We start from the raw sequence: 26,986 nt of genomic DNA on the forward strand, positions 1-26,986 counted from the left end.
CCACTCCCTATGAACACTGTCTCAACATGTTCTGTAATAATTAACCAGCTGCTGTGGGGTGCTACACACGCTCACCTCCTGCCACATGCACCGTACTCTGGACCTCCTACCACAAACACACATGTACATTATGCACACATGAGAGCTCGAATATGGAGTGAACTTGCTTCATTCGATAGAAGATTAAAAGATACACTAGTCAGGTAAGAGGAAATTTACTTTTGGTACATCTTCACTTTATACTTTGGTTTGTTAAGGTGTTCTTTGCAGCTGTAAAAGAACCAAAGAGTGTCTGGCTTAACAAAATGGAAATGAAATGCGTTACACCTCTTTCTGAGCAACACTTGCCAGTCACATTAAGAAAATAAAAGACTGTAATAGTTGAATTCTTTATATTATTTGTATGAAAAGCATACTCATTCTATGTTAGCCACATGGGGTGGACACCAATGTCACAGACTAGAGCTCATGTGACTCGAGTCATACAGTAGCCTGATACAGCACAGTTTATCTGTAGGCTGGAGTAGAACAAAGCTTTGTCACAATGTTTGTCAAGTTTTGCAGCCCAGGTGCAAGAAACAACCCGAAGGTATATTAAAATGACATAATCAGGTCAAATCTAGGGAGAAACAAAGAGCAAGGGCTATGTATGAAGACAGTCAGATACAGAAAGGAGTGGCAAAATGGGGAGGAGCAAAAAGTAAAGTAAAGGAAGTAAAACAAATACATGGATGTGTGTTTGTTTTCTTTGGCCTCATTCCGTTTTCATAGAACCACAGCTGACAATCTGAAAAAGGCTTTTACTGCATACACACACAAAATCATCTGTTCAACCTCCAGATAACATCGTACTAAAAGTAAAGTGAAGCAGTCAACTGTGGCACTGAATTGTGTGAAGTGTATATGCCAAAGAGTTGTAAAAGTTTCCGAGTGATTATCGCATGCTATCAGAACATATGCCCTCTCAAAATATAAATAAATAAATAAATCTATTTCCTGATGGCTTGTTTAGTGGATTAGCAGAGAGAGGGCTGTAAAGTGTTCACCTACAGCGGGATTTTTACTCACCACTAGCCTCTTGAGAGAACATAAATATATGCCATGGTTCTATTCAAACGTCACATTTGATGCTGGCGATTTCTTTCTTCTTTTTTTTTCTTTCTTTTTTTTTTCTGCAAGCAAGATTTACAACTTTAAAGGTCACTTGTCTTCCAGTGGATGTCCACCCTCAAAGCATGCTTTGTATAGACTTTAAGAGTCAACTTTTGATTATAATATGCAAAATATTTTTAAATGAAGAATTAATTATAAAAATGTATAACTACATTGTAACAAAATGCAAAAAACAAAATTTTTTAAAATAATTACATTTTTGTGAATACACTATAATACTGTGAATGTGGATGCTGTGTGAAATGGTGATAAATTGCTGTGTATTCTTTATATTCTTCAGTATATATACAGTAGTTGTTTCCTTTATATTACAAAGGCTTATAAGAGGTCAGTGAAAGCGCTCACATTATTATATGCTAGAGCTTAAATTCTCTGCAGCTTACTACCATGTATCACGTTTTTATGACTAGAAACTGTTCTTGTCGATCACATTAGTGCTGTGATTTCTTAAAGCAAATACCATTGGAATGATTTAACCTTTGCATACTGTTCAGGACAAATTTGGACCATTTCAAGATTAAATATAAAAATAAAATACTTCAAAATGTCTAAATGTCATTCTTTTAGCCTGAAGAGTGGCTTGAGAAGTATTGCCATGGCACAGATACAAGGTCTGAAATATAGTTGGATTATGGAGGTCCAAAACCCAGTTAGGCCTTTCTGTGTGGAGTTTGCATGTTTGACCAATTCCAGAGCACTTGGGTTATTCTGGCTTCCTCTCACAGTCCAAACACATACCTGTTAGTTTAATTGATAATTCTAAATTGGGCTTTTGTATGAGATATTGCTTGAGCTGCACTAAAGTGATATATATATTAATTTTAAATGGTTAAAACAAAACTTGTAGCTAAAAGTGATTTGAGTGGTCACAAAGAACAGAAAGGTTATATATAAATGAAAGTACATCCTGTGCTTGTTTGTGCTGTGTAACTACAAGCACAAATATCCACAATGCAAGGAAAAAATCTAAAAATAAACAAATAAGAATATTTTTATACCGCGCAAACTGAGATTAAACTAACTGAGAGCTAAGATTAAAACAGAGCTCATAAGTGGGGTGGTGGGATGATAAGATTAGAAAGGCACGTGACTTACCAATGCTTTGAATGCACAGACTAGTTTGCAATAGGCAAGTTTTTGTTTTTTTGTTTTTTGCTTTAAGATTTAATTATAAATGTTTTTTTGTGAAACAAGTGAAGACAATGATTAATGATTATAATAGTTCAACACGGTTATATTTGTTCTTGCGATTTTCACTCTCAGTAAAAAATAAATTACTATGCTTATAATGGTTAAATCTCTTAGGTGAGATGATGTTCTCAAAAATGAACGTTATTAGATTTAAAAAATGAAACATGTATTAATCTTAATAGGCAATTTATACATTCTAAAAAGAGTTGCTGATTAAAATTTGTTGGAAACCCTAAACTCTGCATGTTTAAGAGGGAAAACATACAAACTGCTGGAGTTAACTCAAACTCGTAAGCTGGAGTCAGCATGATGAGCGTGATAATACTTTTTTTAAAAACAATTTTAGCAAACATTATTATAAAAGTACATTTGCTCTATGCCATGTACTTTAGTACTTCATTCACACAAACATGCCCACCTGGGAGTTGTTACATAGACCCTGGATTTTCAAATGAACTCTAACTCCAAGCTTCTATCATTATAATAACCATTATTATTGTAATTAGTAGGAGGAGGAGTTGTAGTAGTAGTAGCACACGGTTATAAACAACCTACTTAACATCACAAAGACAAAGGAACTGATTATGGACTTTAGGAAGCAGGCTCCTCCTCCTAACCCTGTCACCATCAGAGGGGCTGATGTGGAGATAGTTGAGGACTACCGGTACCTGGGGGCACACTTGGATTGTAAACTGGATTGGACCAAGAACACCAATGCTATCTTCAAAAAAGGGCAGAGTCGGCTTTTCCTACTCAGGCAACTCAGGTCCTTCAATGTTGGTAGGAAAATGCTGACTCGGTGTTGGAGAGCGTCGTGTTCTTTGCAGCTGTGTGCTGGGGAAGTGGGGTGAAGACAGCTGATGCCAACAGGCTGAACAAACTGATTAGAAAGGCTGGTTCTGTCCTGGGTGTCAGACTTGAGAACCTGGAGGAGGTGTCTGAAAGGAGAATGCTAAAAAAGCTTGTTTCTATCATGGACAACCCCTCCCACCCCATGCACGCCCCCATGATGGACCATCGGAGCAAACGCAGCAAAAGACTCATTGCCCCGAAATGCAGAACTGACCGCCACAGTAAATCCTTTGTACCGGGGCAATAGGAATAACTCTTCCTCACTCTGTAGGTGATTTTCCTGAGACGATTACCAATGTTATTCTGTTCCCTTCCAGACCGTGCAATATTACCCAACAGTACCTTATTGAATATTTGTTTCATCCCCCCATCATACGCTGCTACTCCCTTTATTCTATTGCACAATACTGTCACTTTCTAGAATCGCCAGCATTGATAGTTAAGTTATTTATTCACCAGGATATAGTTTTGTTTTTTTGGGTTTTTTTGCCTGTCCCGTTTGGCTCTTTTGCCATCAGAATTGTTGTCTAAAGGCAAAGAAAGATGCCCAACGGATTTACTTTACCAAATTGACCATCCCAGCCTTGCCATAATGGTCCATTTGATTCACCTTTTATTGTTTATTTTATTTTCACTTGCTGAATACGGGACAGACTTGACTGGAGGAAAGAAGGGGAGAAAGAAAGAGGGAAAGACAAACAGCTGAGAAGAGGGATGGGGGAGAAGGGCAAAAAACAAAAACCAACAGAACAGGCTGAAAAAAAAAAGAAAAAAAATGCATATATCGATCACCTGGATCACCTGTTGAGAAAGAAAAAAGAAAACAAGCAGAAGAGAACAAGAGTAATAGAATAAACAACATCACAATGATATATGGGAATATGACAGTAAATACTAAATATTAAACATTATTGTGCAGCACATAAGATCAACAGAACACAGTGTGCTTTGAGGTAGGAGCCAAAAAGGGTGTAGTTTGTGGGTGTGATCACCCGTGTGTACACCTGTGAGCATGGACGCGCTTGTTTTGTTTTAAAAGGTTCCTTCATGTAATGATCTGCAGGAGGGTGTGGGGGGGCCACAGCCCCGTCCTCCAGGGCATGAAGCAGGTATGGAGGAGATCAAAACTCCAGACATCCAGAGGCCCTCAGAACACAAGGATATAGTTATATATATTACTTGTTAGAGTTATCTGATACTATGTCTTGCACTATCCTACTGTATATTACTGTACACTACTATTCTTATTGTATATATTGTATATCTCATGTCTTATTCATCTGTTCCTCTGTCTCTCCTTCTGCTTTGAGCATATACATGACAAAAGAATTTCCCTCGGGATAAATAAAGTTATTATTATTATTATTATTATTATTCTTAAACATAGTGTTTTCTATCAGAAAAGAGTAAAAAAGAGTCTTTACTGATTCTTTGATATATTAGGGATTGTACATTGTGCTTTACTGTTACAGTGCCTAAATGCAGTTTTACATTAAAGTTTGTTGCCAGATTCAGTCAAATCTTCATGTGCACATGAGATACAAATACCAACGTTTTCTGTAGAAACTGCGTGCTTAAAGTTTTGTTATTGTTATTGTTGTAGCTGGCACGTCTCCCTGTGCAAGAGGAAACAGTCAGTCAGAAAGAGGAGTGCCGTGGTTTCTGGTATGACAGCTGCTGAATAACTGAGATATTACTTACCAGCAAACAGGCTGAAGCAGAGAAAACCGGTAAGAATGAAAGAAATAGGCATATATGACTGCTGTTTTCAGACTGCTGGGAGTTTTTGCAGGATTCCAGAAAATAACAGGAGAAAGAAGTTTTTGCTTTTTTGTTTTTAAATGAGGCAACATGAATATTCCAGCAGTCCTCTTTGTCGGTCACAGACTTCGGCGTCTCTGACCAAAGAATAAACAAATGGTTAGGTCTACACTGTCATCACGGGTTGCTGGGTGGAGTGCTGCTATAAAATCTCTTAGAGACGAGCACAAAAAAGAAAGTAAAAGAGTGAAGGCATGTTAGAGAGAGAGAGAGAGCAAGAGAAAGAGAGAGGGATAAATATAACACATCAGAGAGAGAGACAGAGAGACTGGAAAGAGATATTTAAAGCACAGAAGGAAGAAAGAGGCAGACACAAAGACAGTGAGAAGAGAGGATAGCTCTGACTCACCATGTTAGAGGAGGTAAGACTCGTTTTATTTAATTTGTTCTTAGAAACACTGACAGCTGGTTGAGGATTGTAGAAGTGCACTGTAGCTCCCAGTGTCTTTCCTTGCTCAAGTTGCTCATAATGCTGGTTAACTATTTTTATGGAGCCATATGCACTACTACGCAATACTGTTCAACAAGTTGGCAGCATCTGGTGTTAGTCACCTGATTTTACACTCAAGCTTACACGTATATGTTTGAGGGTTTTTTTTTATAAAGTTTTCATTAACTTTATAAAATTGTTTGTTTGTTTTCACAGCAGTAGATGACCAGACATGAATGAAGCAGCTCTCCTCCCAGTCATCAAGGCAGGGAATGGGCGAACACTGTCCAGGTGAGTTACTTTGTATACTAAATGTCATTTATGTATTCTGTATTTCATGTTCCCTTAAGTGGTTCCAAATAATCTGACAAAGAATGCAACATATAAAATAATAAACTAATAAATATGACCTGAACATTGTCGGGCTGTGCTGTGCAAAACCTTGCATTTAGTTTTTTATTAATTTTAGAGCGGAGTTTCTCTCCCTGTTTAATACCTACAACTGCTTCCTGAAGGACCAGACTCAACTTCGCCTCACTTATGCTCAGGTATGATTTAATAAGAATTTGAAATAGGTTTCCCTTTTGTTTCCCAATTCTTGGGATATTCACATTGCTAGTTAGTTAATTAATAGGTAATATACAAAAGCACCATGATTCAATGGTTAGTGCTTTGGCTTCCTGGGGTCAAATGCACCTGCCTGTTTAGGCCTGTCTGTGTGGAGTTTGCATGTGTGTGGGTTCTCTCACACTACTCTGACAGAAAAAGATTGTTTGTCCTTGTCTGTGGTAGCCAATAGACTGCAGACCCGAGGCCTGTACTTCAGTGTTAATCCTGGGTTTTTAGTACTGTGAAGGTGGATCACTTCTTACAGGTGTAGATTGTAGCTTACACTGCTAGCCTAACCTGCTCAGGAGCAGGTTATGTTCCACATCATAGATCAACAGGTATTTAACCACCACCTACTAGCCAGTTTTTCCTGAAAATACCGTCACCATTCCTGGAAGATCTCCCAGACTTCTTTGCACAGAAAGCAGGTGGGCCTAAAGTTCAAGTAGTTTCTCCGTGTTTCCCCATTGAGCATCGGTATTAAATATAGATTCCTATGCACAAATTTATTCCTTGGTTTTCTGTTTTCCTGTTCACAGTGAACAAATTTAAAACAGTGTTATTATTCTATAAACTTTAATTTATAGACCTAAAACAAAGCACCCATTTGTACTTGCTGCTCTTACTGCGTATTGCATTTGCTTGTAGAATAAGCCTATTTTTTATATTTATTTGTTATTTGCTTGTTTGTTTCTTAGACCATTAAATAATAACCAATTATAATCCATTAGATTCCCCCATGACATAATGATAGAGCTGTAATTTTGATAATTCTGTTGTCTCATGCAGTCTCCAACTTTATAGCTATATGCTGTCCCGATCAAAAGTTTAAGACCACTTGAAAAATGGCATAGTTGAAAAATTTTGCATAGTTGGATCTTAACTAGGTTTCAAGGTTCCCACTGAAAAAGGCTGTTTTAGAGTTGATCAAAAGTTTAGGACCAAACCTCCCCAAAACAAACCTGTGAACCCCACCAAAACAGAAATCAAAGTTCCAAACATGAACTCAGTATCGAATAGCTCCACCATTATTGTTGATCACTTCAAAAAATTGTTGTGGCATGCTTGATGCAAGCATTTCCTTGAGGTGAGTGGGAACATTTCTCCAAGTGGTGAAGACAGCTGCATGAAGGGCATCTATTGTTTGGAACTGCTGTCCAATTTTATAAACTTCCCTTGCCATCCATCCCCAAAGGTTCTCAACTGGATTTAGATCAGGGAAACACACAGGATGGTCCAAAGAGTGATGTTATTCTCCTGGAAGAAGTCCTTGTCCTGTGGGTGTTGTGTACTGTAGCGTTGTCCTGTTGAAAAATCTAGTCATTACCACGCAGACGAGGGCCATGAGGGATGCTTTCTGCAGCATCTGGATATGGTCAGCAGTCGTTTGATACCCCTGCACCTCCTGAAGCTCCATTGTTCCACTGAAGGAAAAAGCACTCCAGACGTTACGATGCCCCTTCCACTATGGCGTATAGAAAAACATCTCAGGTGGGAACTGCTTGTCATGCCACTAATGTTGGAAACCATCAAGACCATCAAGGTTACACTTTTTCTCATCAGAGAATAAAACTTTCTTCGACCTTTCAATGTCCCATGTTTGGTGCTCTTTTGCAAAGTCCAAACAGTCAGTTCTGTGGCTTTCAAGGAGACGAGACCTTTGAAGACCTTTTCTGTTTGTGAAGCCCTTCAGTTTGAGATTCCATCTGATGGTTATCGGGCTGCAGTCGGCACCTGTAATGGCCTTAATTTGGGTCAAGGATCGTCCAGTGTCTTGACGGACAGCCAATTGAATTCTCCAACTCCGTGCTGGTGAAATTTTGGGGTCTTCCACTTGAGTTTTTTGTTCCATAACCCTCAGGATCACTTAGGAAATTCCAAATGACTGTCTTACTGCGTCCCACCTCGGCAGTGATGGCACGCTGCGAGAGACCCTGCTTATGCAGTTCAACAACCCGACCATGTTCAAAAAGGGAAAGTTTTTTTTCCTTTGCCATCAGAACAAGATGACAGTGTGACTACCTGACAGAAAATCCACATTTTTGCACAGATTTGGCCTTTTAAAGGCATGTGGTCTTAAACTTTTGATTGGGACTGTATCTAGCCATATAGCTAATAGTGAAGCTTGTTTTAACATGTCTGTGTATGTGTTTCTGTAACAGGAAGCAGATGGCACGGTGGTGGTGGAAGGCATGCTGAATATCTGCTGGGGAGTACGGAGACCAATCAGGCTGAAAATACAGGATGACAAGCAAATGTTTCCATTTGTTCCTAAGACCTCTCCAGATCCCACCAGTCCAGTCAGCCCACTGGAAAGCAAGAGGTTAAAATCAAATTTTGTACAATATTTTTAGTACTGGTGGGAAACAGTGGCTCTGTGGTTGCCACCATTGCCTCACAGCAAGAAGATCCTGAGTTTGCCTCCACCATCTGACCTCGGGCTTTGCATGAGCTCCCTGCGTCTGCATGGGTTCTCCCGAGGTACTCCAGCTTCTTCCACAGTCCAAAGACATGCAATTGGTGCGGTCAAGTTAACTGGTGACTCTAAATTGGCCATAGGTGTGAAAGTGAGTGCGACTGGTTGTCTGTCTCTCTCTGTTATCTTTGCTTAAGATTGGCAACCTGTCCAAGGTGTACCCTGCATCTCAACCAGTGGTAGCTGGACTAGGCTTCAGCTCACACGCGACCCTACTGCATGACTACAGTAGTTATATAGCTAAAGTGTTTCAGGTTTTGTTTTCATAGTCAATCTTTCTTTCAGAGGAATGTCACGATGGGGAGAATATGTTGACCTTCACCAGATAGATGAGATGGTTGAGACACCACAGGAAACAATCAAAAACCCTTTACCAGGTGAACGCTTTTTTCTCTTCATTATCTCTGTCATTTCTCAAAAATGCTATCTTAACCATTAAATTAGAGTATATTATAGATATTGTTGGACATAAAATCTTGGCTTATGGATTATCATCAAATCTTATTGTTAGCTTTAGTTGAATGTTATGTCTACTTGTTTACACACATTTAAAACTGTCTTGTTTATTGTAGTTACACCATATGTTGAATGTGAACCTTTTTTCTCTGGGGGTGTTTGCACAATCTAAAGGACCACCTGTTTATGAGACCTCAACCCTGCGCCCTCCAAAGCAGAAGAATCCAGAACAGGAAGCAGAGTCCAACCTGTTCCGCTGTATGAGTGATGCCTCGCTGGTTAAAAGAAGGAGGAGCACAGGAAAGTCAGCAGCTCAAAGAGAAAAAGAAAGGCAGCATCGCTTTTCAATCAATGGCCACTTCTACAATTACAAAGTGGGTTTCTGCTTAAAACTGCCCTCAGGGCTTATTTTCTTCATCATGAGTTTAAGGTCAGTGTTGTTTCACTCTGTTCCACAGACCTCGATCTTCACTCCGTGCTTTGGTACACCAACCAAAGTTCGTATCTCTAGCAGAATGACCACAAACCAAGTCATTGAACAGCTGCTGCACAAGTTCAAGGTAAGTTTGGTGCCAGAGGGCTGGTACAAAAAATTGTTGTAATTTATTTTGTGTACATGCAAGTGCTGTGAAAAAAAGGATTTTCACCTTCTTGAGTTTTTAAAGGTACAGTAAGTTTATGAGGTTTTTAATAGACAAAACCCCAATTTTGAACACACACACATATATATATATATATCTATCTCTTGATTAGTGTGTAATTAAATCTTTTAAGAAACTGATTAAACGTAGAAATAATGCATTAAAAATACTTTGTTGTGGGCACCATTTGTGGATGTTGCGATGTTGCGGCTATCTTGAATACAGTGTCCAACATGGGCATCACCAGTCCATCCTTTTATGCATGTGACTAGAGACCAGGCACACATATAATGCACCTCATAACTTTTCATTCAAAGGTCACAAATAACTTACACACTGTACCTTTAAATACAAAATGCAGTTTTTAAATGATGATTTCATTTATTCAGGAGGGAAAAAACAGCAACCCAAACATATCTCTGCATTATCCCCTCTTGTTAAATCATTAATTTTTTATTTATTTTTTTTGAATGCTCATGTTAATTTTCAGCAGCCACACCCAGGCCTCATTACTGTCAGACATGTTGAATCAGGTAATCGCTTAAATAGAACCTGTCTGAGAAAATTTAAACGGGCTAAAGGAGCTCGGAAAGCGACACACATTGCCTAAACCTAACTTACTTGAGAACAGATAGGAAACAAAGTCAGTGACATCTGAGTATGGAAAGGGTTACAAAGCCATTTCTAAGGCTTTGGGATTCCAGTGAAACAAGGTGATAGCCATTATCCACAAAGGGAGAAAACTTGGAACACTAGGGAAACTTCCCAGGACTGGCCACCCTACAAAACTTACAACATGAACTCATTCAGGGCATAACAAAAGAACCAGCTTTATATCCTGTCACATCAAAAAAGAACATTATACCAACAGACAATGGTGATAGTGCGATGCTCTGTAGTTACTCACAGAGCAACTACAGAGCACAGAGCAACAGAGCAACTCCAGGTCTTTGCTGCTCTAGGACCTGGATTACTTCTTGTAATTAACGGAATCATGAATTCCTGAAGGAGAGGTTTGGATAGCTTTTGTCCCTTAAAAAAATGAAATCATGATCTAAAAATTGTAGTTTATATTTGCTCAGGTTACCCTTAAATGAAAATTATGAACACAAATGAATATTAAAATTTGCTTGATGATCTGAAATAAATGAGTGTGACAAATATGCAAAAATCCAAGAAATTAGGAAGGAGTCAAAAAAAAGAAATCACAGCACTGTTTAGGGAGGGAGGTACACTATATTGCCAAATGTATTTAGTCACCCATATCAATCACTGAATCCAGGTGGTCCAATCACTTCCAGGGCCTCTGGTGGGTAAAATCCAGTCACTAGGCACATAGAGTTCTTCTACAAACATTTGTGAAATAATGGGTTGCTCTCAGGGTTGCAAATATCTTATTAAACCTCATGGATTAAGCATGGGATGTAAATAATGTATAGTCAGAATTCATCAAACCATAATAACTTCATCCAAAAAAAAATATGTATATATTTATATATTTTTTTGGCTGTATGTTCATCAGATACAGAACGATCCCCAGGAATTTGCTCTCTACTGTCTTCATCAAAGTGGAGGTGGGTTCATCTTTTCCACAAGAAATGCAATAATTAGACATAGCACAAGAAAATGCTGCACCAATGTGGCACTTGTGTGCTTTGTCCAGAAAAAAGGAAGCTGAGTAACACAGACCAGCCGTTATGGGAGCGCACACTGCAGGGACCCTCTGATGACATCATGAAGATTTTTTTGATGGATGCAGATGAAGAGGAAGTTAGTGATGATGTGAGTGTAGTAGCCATGCCTTAACTTATGGTAACATAATGTTACCCTTTAAGTGTTTTAAGGTACCTTCATTTACTTCTAATAAGGAGTTTTCTGCTTTTTTATTTGTTGCAAACTATATGGTAACATATTTTTCTTTGCAGGTAGCTCAATATCTGAACTTAGAGCTTCCAATCCTTGAAAAAGTTTTACAGAAACTCAAAGACGAGGAGAACAGAGAGATACAAACAATTGAGAACAAGTTAGTATACAATTTTATTTGCTTAAACGCTCTTGAAATGCTTTCTCACGAGTGCAATTAAGTTTTGAAAATAGAGAATATAAATAAAGAGCCTAACGGTGCGTGTTTTACCACTTATGCATGACTACATCTTCCTTTACACCAGTCAAAAAGATGTGCATAACCAACATTCACCAGTATAAAAACTGTAGTAACGTTTGAGGTCAGGTGGTGGCGCCAATATTTAAACTTTCTCATTTATTTTTTGCTTGCTTATGGTGTCTGTATCTCTCTCCTAATCTATCTATCTATCTATCTATCTATCTATCTATCTATCTATCTATCTATCTATCTATCTATCTATCTATCTATCTATCTATCTATCTATCTATCTGTGTGTGTGTGTGTGGGTGCCAGGTACAAACACCAAAAGAGAGTCCTGTCCAATATGTTAAACTGTAAGATGTCACGTCCCATTGAGACCAGTGTCTAACAACTCACCTGATTTCCTAAAACAAGATTCAACATTCAGTACGGCACCATTTCCATGTTCAGCGATGAAAGATCTACAGAAATATGAGGAATTCTTTTCCCTTGTTTTTTTTTCTTCACGCACTCTTTAATGTTATAATTCTGAATCTCTGATACATAATAAAGATGAACAATTTGGGATATGAAGCACGAGGCTGGTGTATATCCCATACAAAAATATATCATCCTTCCAGTCTTATGTGTCTTTTTCTATTTTAAACTGTAAAATAAATTAAAGATGCAAATGTAAATTGCTGCCAGAAATTGTAGTTCACTGTGTCTGTGAATAAATATGGGACCAGCATGGCCACTTCTGTTTGTGCTTTCTGTTTGCTATGTTTGAGTTATGTGTGCCACTGGAGCTTTTCAAGGGTTAATTGGACTCTGCTCAAGGTTTCTATTTTTTATCAATGATCAATGTATGTGTATGTAGACTTTTGATAAAACTATATTGATTGTTAATTGTACCTGTGCATGTGCAGGTACAATGACAATTGCAATTGTGCAATGACAATAAAGTTGAATTCTATTCTGTTCTATTTACTCTTTTTTCGTGTACTTTGTTATTTTATATGTGGTTGAGTTGGATGGATTTTATTGCTGATTTCTGGTATTTATTTTCCTGGTTTGTAATAAAGTGTTGATTGGCTCAATGGAAATAGTTCTTGTGTGTGGTGTTCGTCAAATTTTAATCCAGACAAAACTTTCCTTGAGTCTTAGCATTTGCATGTTCCTCAGACTCCTGCATTTTCCTCTCTACGTAGTTTTCCCAGTGTGTTTCTATCTCTTCCATGAGAGTCTGCATAATACTTTGTACTTACTGTAGGCCCCTATTATTTTGTTTCTCTGCCTCCACCCTTTTTTTTTTATCTGTTTGCCTTCATCTGAACCTCTCAAAGTGGCTGGTGGTTAATTTGTCACTTAGTCACTCTGTGCAGCCAAACTTTGTTCCAAAGATGCCACACATGACAGGTTGAAAGTGGGGGAAATATGTCTAAGATGAATCATAAAATGATGAAAATGCCACTTTAATTAAATATAGCAATCATCAACAATGGTACAAACAAGATGACAAAGAGTGAATGCAATAATAAGCTACTTTAGGGGACAGATAATAGGAAAACTGGATGACAGGAGATAAAACCAGTAATAAAAGTCCTCTCTCAGTTTGCTTCTCTGTGTCTGTGTGTGAAAGATGGGAAAATGCTTACAGATGGAAAACCTTGTCTTAATAGTTAAATAATGAATGTGAAATGAGGTGAGCACTGCAGTTTAGAGGCAAAGACTTTGTAATGGCTTGCCAGCCCACCAGACAGCCTTATATTACTAAGCAATTTTCCTCCGCCATGATGAATGACTAAATGAGAATAAACAGATGTTTTATTGTAGGATAGCGTTTCCATGTGCACCAGTTTCCAAATGGTAGACTTTTAAGAAATGGAAAATGAGTGTTCCCAGTGGCACAGTTTTGCTGTTCCATCATGAAGGAGATCCATAGATGTTAGCTGTGCAAGCCCCAGAAGAGGTTTTACATTTCTGTTTTTGAAAATTGGGTTTTACTCAAGAGGAAGAATGTATTCTTATCCACTAAATGCAACTTTTCATTTAGTTCATTCATTTAATTTTCTTTTTTATTAAAAAAAAATCATACAAGTTTTTAGTTTTAACTGAGATGATATTGTACATGCAGAGCAAATATGTGATCTATGTAAGTGTCTGACAACTCTGGGTGTAAGCCACAAGTTTAAAGAGTGAGGAGAGAGAGAGAGAGCATTTGATTATTAGTTGGGTTTATTAGCTCGTTTAACTGCCCATTAACAAACATGCACAAATGTCTAACCAGCCATTCACATTTTAGCAAGGTCAAACTGGTTCATCAGAATTGAGAAGAAAAGTAATGGTTTCTCATTCCAGATAGATGTACACCAATGATTACAGACATTGTGTGTGTGTGTGTGTGTGTGTGTGTGTGTGTGTGTGTGTGTGTGTGTGTGTGTGTGTGTTTGGAAACATGGGCCTCTTCTTTCTTCTTAGACTGATCTTGTAGTAAGTAAACATGACAGTAAACCATTAAATTCTTATTTTTAATCTGTAATGTGCTATTATTGAGTGACTATTTAAGGAGGACCTGACATGATGACAATCAAGGTCAGCTTTTGTTATATAAAAAAAATCTCTCATGAATCTTAGTTTGTATTAAAAAGCTAGTAAGATGGGACAATAAAAATGAAAACAAAAAAATGAAATTCTTCAATATTCATGTTTTATTTTACTGCTAAAGATTCATTTGTGTCTCTGGAGGTGCGTCCACAAAAGAAAGGTGATTGAATATTCTTATCATGGGTCTTTAACTCATTTTATGACTCCATGCTTCTTCATGTTGGATAACTGAATCATTTAATTTTAGACGTGAAGTTTGAGGACACTCAACATTTAGGCTTAATGTCTAAAATTCTGGCAGCAAACAAAGGTAATCTTTATTTATTCAAAACAAAATGTTTCAGCTGCATCCTTAACTGCCCATACCATGCCTGTGGGCAGTGGCTTACAACCTACAGTGTTATTTTGCATTAAAAGTTAATTATTATACATATTGGCTGCTCAGATGAGATTTATTTCAACTTGTTTGAGGTTAATGATTCCTCCCTTTATGGATTCAGATTTATCTTGAATCTAAGGAAGAAAAGGTTGCTAGTAGTTTCATTCATAAATCAAATTTCAGAACAATACCTGACCATCCCATTATATTACATTTGGTTAAAATCTGATACAAAGGTCACAGAGATCTTGGACTGAAAACAGGACTGTCTCCAAAAATACCTCTGAGACAAAACAAGCTCATATCTCTGAAATGAACAATGATAACTGTTTCTGTTCTTTGTTCAATACAGAATGCATTCAACTTGCATAAACAGGATACTGCCAACTTACACACTATATGACTGCTCCTCTGTGATGTATCATAACTGTTTCCAGAAAAGTAGCAAAATGGTTTTGCTATTCTTTTTTTTTCTTTTTTTTTTTAAAGAAGTACCTCTGTTTATGAGTGTAATGGTAGCTTGCCTAGCTGCTAACTGTTACATTATTTTCTACGTGGCAAGTTTCTGACTTCATCTCTTTGCATGTTGGTGTTGGCGCTGTGGTAGCAGCATCTGAATCACATTACTCTTTAGCAGGAGAAAAATTAAATATACACTGAATTTTGGTTTATTCCTAGTTGTTGATGAATTTTAAGTGATGAAGTCATTTCTTAGGAATGACTTTGCATGAGTGCCTGGAGAAGAAACCATTACTGCCATTCCCGATCATCCTGTGCCAATAGGACAAACAGACAAAAATGTCTAAGATTGATATAGAAAGGATCAATAAGTTGTACAAATGCAGTGAGTACAAAAGGCATGGAAGAGACAACCCACTGTTTCCTAAAATGTATAATGAAATGTGTTTCTCATTCCTCATGTATTTTTTCATTGGAAGATATTTCTACAGAAACAGGTGTAGGAGATGCTATTTCTGAATGTCAAATCATTCTAATGACTCATTTCCTATCCTTCTTTTCAGACATTTGACAGAGCATGAAGAGAGATTGACTTGTGAAAAACTTCATGACAAAATGTCTAGTCAGCTGATTTAGCTATAAAACAACAACAACAACAACAACAACAACAACAGCAAAAACCATCAGTTAGATAAACATGAATAAATCATGAACACTTTGACTCTTACCTGCATGCATATGATTGAGTCTATTCTAAATAGCCCACAGTAATAACTAAATAACTGAATCAAGTTGACATTTTGCACAAATGGCACACACATAATTTTTTTAAGCTAAAGTAAAATAGAAAAAGAAGGCATTTCAACCCATGAACCACAACCATGGTAAACCAAATTATAATTGCATTCTGGCAAACCTTTTTAATCTTTATTTCAAATTTATGATTTGTTCATTTTGAACAATCCTCCACATCCACCATGTTTAATGTGCTGCATTACATAGTATTGAAAATATATCTAAATTACAGAGACAGGAAATAAGAACACATAAATTTGCCATGGCAATAAGCCTACAAAAGCAATTCAAATTAAAGCTGTTCAAAGTTTAAACATTGTCTTTAACTTTCCTGCACTTTTGTTTCTGCAGCTCGTGTTTGTTGTTGCGGGGGTTGTACGTCACCACAAAGCGGCACTTCAGATGCTGTGAAAGAGGAAACAACAATGAGCATTACATGAGAATCAAAAGGGAGCATTTCTCTAGATTTCTGTTTTTAACTTAATATTTATTAATATTCAGCTTTTCACTTTTTTTGCTTTGGAAAAAAAATATTGTTGAGAGACTTTACAAACTTTACAGACTTTTACATTTGCAGACAGAGAAAACATTCACCTTTTTCACAGCACTGCAGCCCTTCAAGTCTTGGTTTTCAGACTTGGGACACTTGGTTTTTCCCATGACTGCATCAATCTTATAGTCGATTGTATTGGTCACCTACAAACATCAGCATACATAAATGTATATTTTACGCTGTAGTGGGATTGCAATAGTAAAACGCTGATTTATTTTGTTTGTGAAAGCTGATTCTAACCTGACTCTGAGCATCAGTCACTTCAATCAATTTGAACATTTTCTTGCCCTTGGACTTTTCATTGAACATCTTCACAGCATGTTGAGCTGCCTCCTGAACCTCGGCTGAATCTGGATTCCTTTTAACCCAGCCACCCAGAAGAGGCTTGTTTTCTTTGATGAAATTAAACACACGAAAACACACAGACATTTAATTTACACAATTTCATCAAGATATCACATCAATGATTAAAAAAAATGATGAATGGATATTATTATGAGGATGCATTTCCTTATTGCACTAAACCGTGTGCCACTTAATGCATCTGCCAATTTAGGAAATTATTAAAAGTGCTTACCTTAGTAATCCTCTTATATCCTAATATTAACTTGGATCTGCTTTCATTTGCAAAGTCATACACTATGCTGAACTCCATATTTTAGTCCAGAAACCACAAAACCCTGCACTGAGCTGGTCTTATACTGCCAAACTACACTGACTTCTAGGCCAAACCAAGCATTGCTCATCAGAATCTGCTGTAAAGCCCTACATGGCTCCTGCCTACATATATATCAGCGCGACTGAGGTATTATATGCGACTTCTCATCTTTTCACTGCTCCACCCTCTTACTTTAAATAAGAAGTGAGCTTCTGATGTTGTGGAGATTAAACTTTGGAATATTCTTCTTTGGCCTGTCAGATCAGCTTAATCAGTGTTTTGTTTCAAATCACTCCTGAAACTAATTTCTCGAGGCTGACTTTCTTTTAATCCTTCCCCCATTATTTTTCCCCTTAACGTACATCTATTTGAGTACTCGGTGAGTAAAACAATGGTTTTCATCTTAACAGATTTAGCAAGGAGTTGGCCTTAAAACACAAGTTAAAGTTATACGCAAGGAAAAATGCAATTTTGTCAAATGTATGTCTGAAAACAAACACTCCAAAGTTATGAAAATGATAAATCACATTGCATTCCAAATTCTGCGTAAATTGCATCCATGCTGCAGATTTTACTGCACTATATATAATCTTCCTTACATACTAAGTACTGGTACTGAGTTTTCCTGATGGATTACTCGTTTATTATTTTTATTCCTTAACACTCTGCAGCTACAACTCCACCATGCCAAATTAAACAGCACTTGAGCAAGAACATCTGTATCTGTGTTCTCACTAAGATAAACATGACTCACTGTAGCCAACCAGACTGCAGTACAGAGTCATCAAATATGGCGCCATTTTGGTGCCGTTTTAACATTCAAAGACTTACTAAGAGGCAAAATGCAAGCTCCCTGACTGTATGAATGGTTTTAAACAATGTTATTTATTACCATATTATGCCATGCTGAGAAATCTGTAATGCAAGAACTGACACAGAGACACTGAAGCTTCAGCTGTCACGACAACTGCTATTTTATTCAGCATTTGCACACATTCTAACACTTTGTTAGCCCAGTGCATAACTTCACTCATGGTGCAACATCTCATTTCCACAACAACAACAACTGTAAGCCATTAAAGAACACAGTAGCATTGGAAGAAACAAGCGTATAACAGCTACGCAACCATAATAGCAAACACAATTCCCTTAAACTCTAACAAACACGACATCCAAGGGGCACAACAGAAGATCACATCTAGCCTCTCTCATCATGCCACAAAAATATTTAATGACTATCATATGTTTTTCACTATTAGCATTTGTATTTTTCTGTATTTTGTCTTGTTATTACCCTGGGTTGGTATCTGCATTTTGTTATTGTATTATTGTATTTTTTCTTCATCATTTGTATAAAAAAAATACAGATGTGTATATGCACATTTCATCTCATCCTTTCTTTAATGCTGCGATAGTAGGCAATTTACTAATACATGTTTTTCATTGTGGCTAAATGTCATATGAATACACAAAGTCAAAGTAGCTGAATTGCAAATGTTTTGTCTGACTCGTTTCTAGACTGTTAGTCATGGTTCTGACACAGATGTCTACGCTCCAGTGCAGTCATTGTTATATACCTCCATTGTACTTTATAAGAATGGCTCCCATTTCAAGCCCAATGTTGTTTCTACTTTACTGTCACCACATGTTGAGGTACTAATCAGAATCCAAGAGACAGATTCTGTCGACCCATTTAAACTAATTTGTTGAAATAGATGGATGCCTCTCATAATGTATTTAGATGAAGTTTAAAATAACATAATAATATACTGGTGGCTGTTTTTATCCATGTAGGATTTGCATCTAAAGAGCAAGACTAATTCAGTTCTGTTCAACTGAGTTTTATTTATATAGCCCCAAATCACAACAACCAGCCAACACTGCATGCATGATCTGTTGGGTCTAAATGGGCACTGAATTGGGATCAGACAGAAAAACAACCTTTTCTAGGATCAAGTGCATTTAAAATGGACTCGAAAGGAAATGTGTCCTATGGTTGGAAATCATGGACAGTATATCTTTATTGGGTTGCTTGATTGTACATGCTGACACTATGTACGCTGGGCAACACGAACAGGTTTTGGAGCAACATGATGCTGCCAACCAGACAAGATTTTGTTTTTCAACTAATCACTGCATGATTTACAACAGCATAACTAACTGTGCAATAAAACAGTCCTGTTGCTAAACTGGCCAGAACCCATTGTTACTCAGGACAAATGACATCCATCATCTGACAAAAATAGACAAACATGATTTCAACAAAATTCCAGCTGATCTCATACAGTTTTGTTAAAAGGACAGATGTTACAACATAGGGTTAAACATCTGCAGATCCCAGCTCTTTCACAAAGCATGTTGCTGGTGTTGGTTTTAAAATCAGTGCATACTTTAAGGAAACAATGAAATATTTTTTAACTAGATATTTATGTGATCTGCAAATATTTCACATATTAATTTTACACAGCTTCTTAACATTTTTGCAAATGTCCCTGTTGGAAAGTGATATTTTTTCATGAATTTATATATCCAGTGTAAGGCTCTTTTGAAGCACATTAATAAATACAGCCACTTCAGTTGTCATGAAACTTCACATTTAAAAAAAAATAATGTGCGTGTATTAGATAGTATTTCTGCAGTATTGCCCCCAAAATTTCAGAAGCTATTTTTTCTGGCTCGCTTGCCTGTGACATTACTCCACATTTGCTTTTGCTTCTTATATTTCTTATCGATATAATTACTTACCGGCTATGACGACTTTCTCCACAAGCTGATCTCCCAAGCCCAGCTGGATAACTGATAGGCATATCAGCAGTGGCAATGGAAGAGACATCTTTATACACCAAACTCTGCTGTGCTCCTCACAAGAGAAAGACTGGTTTCCAGAAAAACACTTCAGATGAGCAGAATAATTTACTTGTCAACCAACTTGCAGATGTCCCACTCGATTTGGTCTGTCCAAGTCCACAAAGAGAGCACTTAAATGAGGACAGAGATAAAGAGGATTTACTCTAGAAATGAAATTTTAAATAATATAGCTGAAAGGAAAAAAGTACAAAGTACTATATATAATCCATATAGATTATCCATCCGTATAGTTTATGCTACAAAGAAAGTAGAAATATAAATACCTTTTTGTTAAAGAAGTTGAATACTGGTGAGTGCTGGAGCAACAGAGGGTGAAACAGAGAAATGTGAGGCAGGAGAGTGAAAGAGGGAGAGGGTGGCGTCAGTGAATGCCTGTGACTATTCAGCCTTTCAGCTGTGGCCTGTATAACAAGCCAGTGAAGACCACACCCAGCTAATACCACATATGACTGCATGCATAGATTTAACCTAGGGTGTGAATGCCAGAAAAGAAATATTCAAGTGGAAGAGTCAGTTCAGATAGGTGTCTGACGGGCATTGTTGTGTGTATGTGCGCGCTCTGTTGTTTCTCTTTGAATGCATCACGTGGGTGTGTAGTCTGTGTCTATTTAGATTTGCACATTTCCATCTTCTCATTTTGTTTTAAAGCACTGGATAAGCCACTTTGTGGAGATCCAACACAAGCCAGATGATGACATCAGTCGGCATACAGTGAGTAACAGTGAAAACCATGGCACACAGCAAAACCACATCAGGTCCAAAATATCTCTTATCATGGAACAAACTGTTCTGAAAGTTTTGAATAGATTTGCCAATATAAGCAAGTGGAATATGCTAAGATTACTCACTTAGTGAGCAACACCAAGTAAAAAAAAAAAAGTAAAAGAAAGAAGGAAAGAGTGACATCTTGTTTTGTTGTTCAAGACGATTATAAACAATATCCAGTGATTTTCATTGGATATCAAATAGTGTTGCTTTTACCAGCCTCAGGTCAGACATTAGAGAAAATTCAGAAAGTGCATTAAATTTTAATTATACAAATGGGAAATCACAGTATTTATAATCCTCATCACTTATGGGAGGCTCAGTTTGACAAAAACCTTGACCCAGGCTGAAATATTAACAAATATTTAAGATGGTTCAGTCAAACAACTCACAACGTTAAATGATTTATTGCAACAATAGAATAATTACAGTTCTGAGCTCATCACTCTGACAGCGTGTTATATATAAACATGTAGTATGATGAGTAAATATACCCTTAGAGAAAACTGGAAGGGTGTGTGTGGAGCCCTTATGGTATATTGCATCTGTGCTAAGGGATTGTCTTGCTTTTCCTTTTGCACCACCACCAGGTTAAAATGCCTAAAAGCATAGGGTGTACTGACAGTAATCTTGGGACACACATTGCTGTATATCAGAGAAAGATTGGGATTACTTTTGGTAGTGGTATGCACAAGTTACAACTGTGCACTGGTGGTAGAGCTCAAAAACACAACGAGGTAAAGACTTGGCTGTAAAATATGTGTTGCTAAAATCTAATAACTGGCTGCATATGAACTGAGGTTTAATGTAATCTTGCTGAGAGACAGCGAGCAGGTCAGCACTGGTGGATTTACACTGGCTTGCTTGAGTATTTGTGTTAAAGTGTGGTAAACTGTGGTATACAAAATGTGGATGATGTGCACAGTCTATAGGACTGATCCCGTTCTTATTTTAAACTTATTGAACTCTGTAATGAGTTAAAAGGCCCAGCAGAGGGAAGCAATACCACAGAACATAAAGCAACAAGTGGTTGACTTTTTTTTTTTTATATAATTGTAGAGAAATAAGGTAAAGTTTTCTTTCTTTAACATTCACTTCATTGAGATGCTCTAGTGCTATTTCACATTATGAGTCCTGAGTGCTTAACTGTAAGCTCTATGTAAGAATTTGAGTTTGAGAAACTGAATATAGATTATTGGTCGTCGTCAACAAATAATAGCCTGCATAATAGATTTAAAGTCTACACTTACTTTAAAGTTTGTATTACAAGGTGCATTACTGTAACAAAATTAAAGAGAAGACACTAGTATAATTTCAATCTAAATTTGAATATGTTTATCATAGAAACAGATATTTAATTGCTAACTTGAAGCCTAGTTTTTGGATGCATGAAAATACAAAAGTGTCACAACAGATGGCTAAATGAGCTACAGAAAAAAGACCCAGATGAAGGACGGACACATACAAACCAATGAGACAAAAGATAAGGCAGATGGGAACAGAGTGACAGGTACATTTCGTCCAGCAGTAGTAAGACAGATGCCAGGCAAGATAATAGACTGGAAAATACAAACCACACAGATGGATAGGTCAGCAGAAGGCAAAAGTAGTACACTCCAACAATGCCACAAACTGCTCTTTCAAAAGTATGAAAGATTTAAATTAACAAACACAATTTAAACAAGCAAACAAACAGTGAATGCTCATTTTCAGGAAAGCGGTATTTTTGTAAAGCTTGTAGTGATGGGGAATTCACTCCACAAGTGTTCTAGGACAGCGGTCTCCAACCTTTTTTGCGCCACGGACCGGTTTATGCCCGACAATATTTTCACGGACCGGCCTTTAAGGTGTTGCGAATAAATACAATAAAATAAAACTAGTACCTGTACCAAAAAAAAATAAGATTTATTCATGACACACGTGAAAAGACCCAGGAAAACCGAGTTAACAATCAAAACAATAACAAAATAATGCTGAAAACTGATAAAAACCCTGAAAACCACACATTTCACACCTGAGCCTCAACTCTCGCGGCCCGGTACCAAACGACTCACGGACCGGTACTGGTCCGAGGCCCGGGGGTTGGGGACCGCTGTTCTAGGACAAACATTAAGCAGGTACACTCTATAGGAGAAAAAAAAATCTCATTTCAAATATGTAAACACTGGATAAGCTGATAAATTAAGATGGACAACCAGACTCTTTCATATCTCTTTTACGCATGCTTGGCAATCACTGCTCTTCTGCTCCTAATGAGATGGTAAAATGTAACTCTTCCAAGCTGCAGCTAAAAAGGTCAGGGTCAGTAAGGGGGGCTGGCTGAGCTTTTGGAAATTGGAAATCCCCTTTTCAATGGAATAATTGATGTCACCCTTGTATGCCTGATGAGCGGACTGGAATCCAACTGCCACAGTTTGCACTCTAATTGTTCTTGACTGTTAATCATAAAACTGAACGAAAAGCTGCACAAGTGGCTGTTTTATTCTCTGTGGAGGAGATCTAGGTGAGAGGTCAAAGTTAGTTTACAGGAAAAAAGAGTGTAAAACAGACTTTGCACGAGAATTTGTTATGTCAGAAAGCTGTTTTGTCATGTGGTAAATCTGTCCCTGTGACAAGCAGTGGTTTTTTAATATACTGCATTAGACCAACAGATGTGTTTTTCCACCTCTACCATTCATGGGGGAGGCGAAAAGGGAATTATTTCCAATAATTAGCTGTTACTGTCATGTCATTTATTGCTGCTGAAGCCCAGAGCACTGGAACCATTAATTGGTTTAATGTGTTATTTACTCATTAACAAACAGGTAAGCCAAATATAAAAAGAAATAAGTAAATCAGTGGTGCACTTCATGAGACGGGATCAACATTTTAGCTGGAAACCTGTAAAAGGCTGTTTTGCTTCCATTGTTATAGACATGTTCAGTTACTTTGACACATAAGAGCTTATTCATGTCTAAACAAAACATTTAGCTAAATAAAATAAAATAAAAACAGAACTAACGTAACAATATTATGTCTTAAAAATAAATCACCTTAAATAAAATTAATATATCCAGTGAAAATCTTTTGTCAGTTTGGTGAAATCTGTAATCAAAACCTGCCTGTATGCAGCATTACTTTGCCATTGAAAAGTGTTGTGCTTTTATTGTTTATATTGCAATACATATTCCGACTACCTATACCTATTTTATGCTATGTGCATAAAAAATAAACAGGTAAACCATGGAAAAAATTTATATACATAAATTTCATTAGAAATTAAAAGAGGCAGCTTTTATAAGTACATTTTTTTTAAAGTTACAACTGCCTGAAGTTGAATTTTGATTATTTTCCATTTTTTATAGTAGACACACATTTGAAATAACCTGCATACATTAAAAACAGACCAAAACATTCAGACTTTCTTAACCCTGCTGTTGGAGACCTCGCTCTGTTTTTCATCCCGCATTCCTCATTACACCTCAGACCTATAGCTCAGCCTCCATAATCTCTTTACAGTTAGGGGCCGCCCACTCAGTCAGGTGATTGACATCCGCCGCCTCCAATGGCGCAGCAGCCCACTTTCCGGCCTCGTTCCTCTCTCCTCCTCCTGGTTGCTGTCCGACTTTGTTGCTCTCTTGCCCCGCTACTTCGTGTCTAGTGTCATCGGTGAGTCGAGGAACAACTCGTTGAGGTACCAGCCATGGAAGGCGACAATATAATAATGCCTATTTAACTCGGGGATAGTTTCCAAGGTAAGTCCGGCCATTTAAAGTGTTTAAACCGGGCGGGAGAGGATTAGCGGCTAGTAAACTGCCTGTGTGTGTGTGAGGGGTGGTTGGTGAGGGATGTGGGGACGAAAAGTTTAATCCGCCTCACTACACGGGACAGGAGGGAATGAAGGGAAATGTACTCTACTGTTGTTCACAGTGGGGACTTGTCGTACTAGCCTCAATGTGGATCCCTGTTTAGGCTGTTAAACATCATACCACAGTCTTTTTTTCCTCTAATTGTATTTTAACTTCATGCCTTGTAATTATGGGTAAAAAGCTGGTGGTACCCTGGACAAAAAGCACTGGTTACAATGTGTTGTTCTTTTATTATTGATAAACTGAGCATGGCTGCTTTTTTGTTTCCACTGTTAATTAAATGTCTTTCAGTTGCTGTGTTTTAGTTTTAGATTTCATTTAAAAATGATGCAGTGAGAACAAGGTGCTGCATGATATTTAAATGTGTAAATATTGTTGTGATGGGTGGATTGGAGATTGGTGTGGTTTGGTTCTAGTGTACTTTTTGTATTATTGTTGTGGAAAGCGTGCTTGTGATTTGTCTAATTATTTTCTAAATATAGTAAAATAGTGTGATAAAGGTAAAGAAAAATACTTTCACTGGCTTCCATTGACATGCTTTGGTTCCAGTTCTGAAAACCAAGCACGGGAACTCACTTGGCAGAGTATAAATGAAGCGTTGAAATCATGGCCACTGAAAGCACTTGTTGGTGTAATAAACAAGATTAGTCTTCATCCTGCCCTTTGTTGTTGTATATTTATATCTGCAATTAGTTCAAGTTCCAGGTCAATAGCAAAAGCTAATGCTCTGAGAACTCAATCAGAAACAAATACTTACTATAATGCATAAGCAGACAGAGAGACAGACAAAAAAAGAAAAAGATGACAGAGACACTGGGATGGGGTCTCACTACAGATGTGCATTCCTCTATCCAGTGGAGTGATCAAGCTTTTAAATAGAGCTCAACAGGAATGCAAACAGACGAAGCAGAATGATGAAGCCTGGAGGTGTCTCAGGAGTAGGAAAGGGAAGGAAGGTGGGAAAAGAAATCAGAAAAGCAGGCAGCGAGCCTTTTGCTTGAAATTAGCCGTTTCTTGAATGTTGCTCCGCTAAAATGACAATGTGGGTCAAAGTTCATGCTGTAACATCTGTCTTTATGAGCTTAAAGGCTTTAAGAAACTCATAGTTGCCCACAGTGTAAGCAGTACTTCTGTATCAGTGGAAACATATGAACCTTGCCAATAACTTTGTGTATTCCAGCATCAGTGTACGTCTGTGATTCTTTAAAGAGGTGGATGCAGCGAAAAGTAGGATCAGAGTCCACTTTTATTGATCAAGGATTGCACTGGCTCAAGTACATGGCCCTCAACAAAAATAATTTTTACATGTACTGAAAACGAGGAATATTAAAGTAATAGCCTTTGGATCGGTTATGATTTGTAGAAGTTCCGTGTTAAATTCTTGGAGATAGTTTTCAGGAGTCTTTAGTACTATATGTCAAAGACAGTAACAAGACAAAACTGCATCTGCTTTATTAGCTACTATTATTATTTGAATTTTTCAGATATCTTGTATTTTCAGAAAAAAAAAGACTTCTCATTAGTACTTTGTTACTTTATGTTGTAAATTGTCTTTTGACTCTGCATGCTGCGTCTGCCTGTCAGTTTGCTGCTGGAACACGTGAATGTCCCCAATGAGGGACAATAAAGGATATTTCTATTCTATTCTAGTTTCTTGTGAGGCGGAAGCAATTGTACTGTTAGCTACAGTTGGCCAATAGGAGTCCATTTTTCCACTTCACTCCCATGTGGGAGTAAAACAGAAAACCGGGGTTGCTTAAGCCAGTCTTGTGATGTTAATTTGTCCCAGGTTTTCAGTGGTTCCCTGTTTGATTGCTGTTTATTTTTCTCCTTTAAAATCCATTCAGCTAATTCTATGCAGAGAGACAGATCGTGTAATTGTTGTTTTGTCGTAGCCAGACGCACAATGGGCTGTGTGGAAAGAGAAGCCAAACACCTGGCGTAGCATGCGTGTCACTTACAGCAGTGTATACTGTTTTTCATTCAGGAGGATGCATCTCAGTTTGGACACCTTTGCGAAGAACCAGATTTCTTGACCACTTCACCACTGTGAAACTAAATATACACTGACTAAGAAAAACGAGGCACACCGGGCACCTTGTTGTTTACCTCTGGGATGTTGGCCTACCCACGGATTAAAGCCTTCTGTCTCTATAAAAGGAAAACTTGATGGTATTTTTTGCTTTCTAAACATTGTGAAAAATAGTGGGAACAAATTTGCTTTTTGGAATCACAGACCACATACATATCCAAAAAAGAAAGGGAAATCCAGGATCCTAAGCAGAGTAAAACAAGTCGACTGTGGCTGACACCTGCGTG

General features: G+C 37.6%; 3 protein-coding genes across 11 annotated transcripts in view; 2 read left to right on the forward strand and 1 right to left on the reverse strand.

Annotated features, from left to right (window-relative positions):
* The first annotated feature begins 42 nt into the window (after positions 1–42).
* Positions 43–12,723, forward strand: rassf6 (Ras association domain family member 6). Of its 7 annotated transcripts, none has more exons than XM_005943727.2 (12): positions 44–203; positions 4,820–4,946; positions 5,684–5,758; positions 5,937–6,015; positions 8,239–8,399; positions 8,838–8,929; positions 9,183–9,382; positions 9,467–9,568; positions 11,172–11,223; positions 11,313–11,431; positions 11,575–11,672; positions 12,069–12,723. In XM_005943727.2, exons 3-12 carry the CDS (start codon positions 5,700–5,702, stop codon positions 12,142–12,144), a joined length of 1,038 nt encoding a protein of 345 aa, XP_005943789.1. In that variant the 5' UTR covers positions 44–203; positions 4,820–4,946; positions 5,684–5,699; the 3' UTR covers positions 12,145–12,723. The 7 variants fall into 7 exon arrangements, 6 of the variants coding, with proteins under 6 accessions (XP_005943791.1, XP_005943789.1, XP_005943790.1 ...); XM_005943728.3 differs by having other exon boundaries at positions 5,687–5,758; XM_005943729.2 differs by lacking the exon at positions 4,820–4,946 and having other exon boundaries at positions 43–203.
* Positions 12,724–14,252: 1,529 nt separating this feature from the next.
* si:busm1-57f23.1 (uncharacterized protein LOC368621 homolog) lies at positions 14,253–20,442 on the reverse strand. 2 transcript variants are annotated; one of them, XM_042229069.1, is made up of 5 exons: positions 20,318–20,442; positions 19,932–20,164; positions 16,769–16,920; positions 16,570–16,671; positions 14,253–16,380 (listed from the first exon to the last, which is right to left on the reverse strand). In XM_042229069.1, exons 2-5 carry the CDS (start codon positions 20,017–20,019, stop codon positions 16,285–16,287), a joined length of 438 nt encoding a protein of 145 aa, XP_042085003.1. In that variant the 5' UTR covers positions 20,020–20,164; positions 20,318–20,442; the 3' UTR covers positions 14,253–16,284. The 2 variants fall into 2 exon arrangements, with proteins under 2 accessions (XP_042085003.1, XP_042085004.1); XM_042229070.1 differs by having other exon boundaries at positions 19,932–20,140; positions 20,318–20,441.
* Positions 20,443–24,386: 3,944 nt separating this feature from the next.
* il11ra (interleukin 11 receptor, alpha) overlaps positions 24,387–26,986 on the forward strand; it is a 52,852-nt gene continuing 50,252 nt past the window's right edge. The window contains exon 1 of one of the 2 annotated variants that reach the window (XM_014340544.2): positions 24,387–24,553. The gene's annotated coding sequence lies outside the window, so the exon portion shown is untranslated. The remainder of the gene's footprint in view (positions 24,554–26,986) is intronic. The other variant, XM_014340545.2, reaches the window with a different exon arrangement.

The sequence above is a fragment of the Haplochromis burtoni genome, unplaced genomic scaffold, assembly GCF_018398535.1.
Source record: "Haplochromis burtoni strain Fernald_Lab_line unplaced genomic scaffold, NCSU_Asbu1 Contig_377, whole genome shotgun sequence".
Lineage (NCBI taxonomy): Eukaryota > Metazoa > Chordata > Actinopteri > Cichliformes > Cichlidae > Haplochromis > Haplochromis burtoni.

What these genes read in the sequence shown, in the direction of transcription:
- rassf6 (XM_005943729.2), top strand. Translation starts at nt 5,700, where the DNA reads ATGAATGAAGCAGCTCTCCTCCCAGTCATCAAGGCAGGGAATGGGCGA. An exon ending in AATGGGCGAACACTGTCCAG is followed by an intron (nt 5,759 to 5,936) that starts GTGAGTTACTTT and finishes TATTAATTTTAG; the next exon opens with AGCGGAGTTTCTCTCCCTGT. An exon ending in AATCAAAAACCCTTTACCAG is followed by an intron (nt 8,930 to 9,182) that starts GTGAACGCTTTT and finishes CACAATCTAAAG; the next exon opens with GACCACCTGTTTATGAGACC.
- si:busm1-57f23.1 (XM_042229069.1), bottom strand. Translation starts at nt 20,019, where the DNA reads ATGTCTCTTCCATTGCCACTGCTGATATGCCTATCAGTTATCCAGCTG. An exon ending in GGAGAAAGTCGTCATAGCCG is followed by an intron (nt 16,921 to 19,931) that starts GTAAGTAATTAT and finishes ATTTCATCAAAG; the next exon opens with AAAACAAGCCTCTTCTGGGT. An exon ending in GCTGCAGTGCTGTGAAAAAG is followed by an intron (nt 16,381 to 16,569) that starts GTGAATGTTTTC and finishes CCTCTTTCACAG; the next exon opens with CATCTGAAGTGCCGCTTTGT.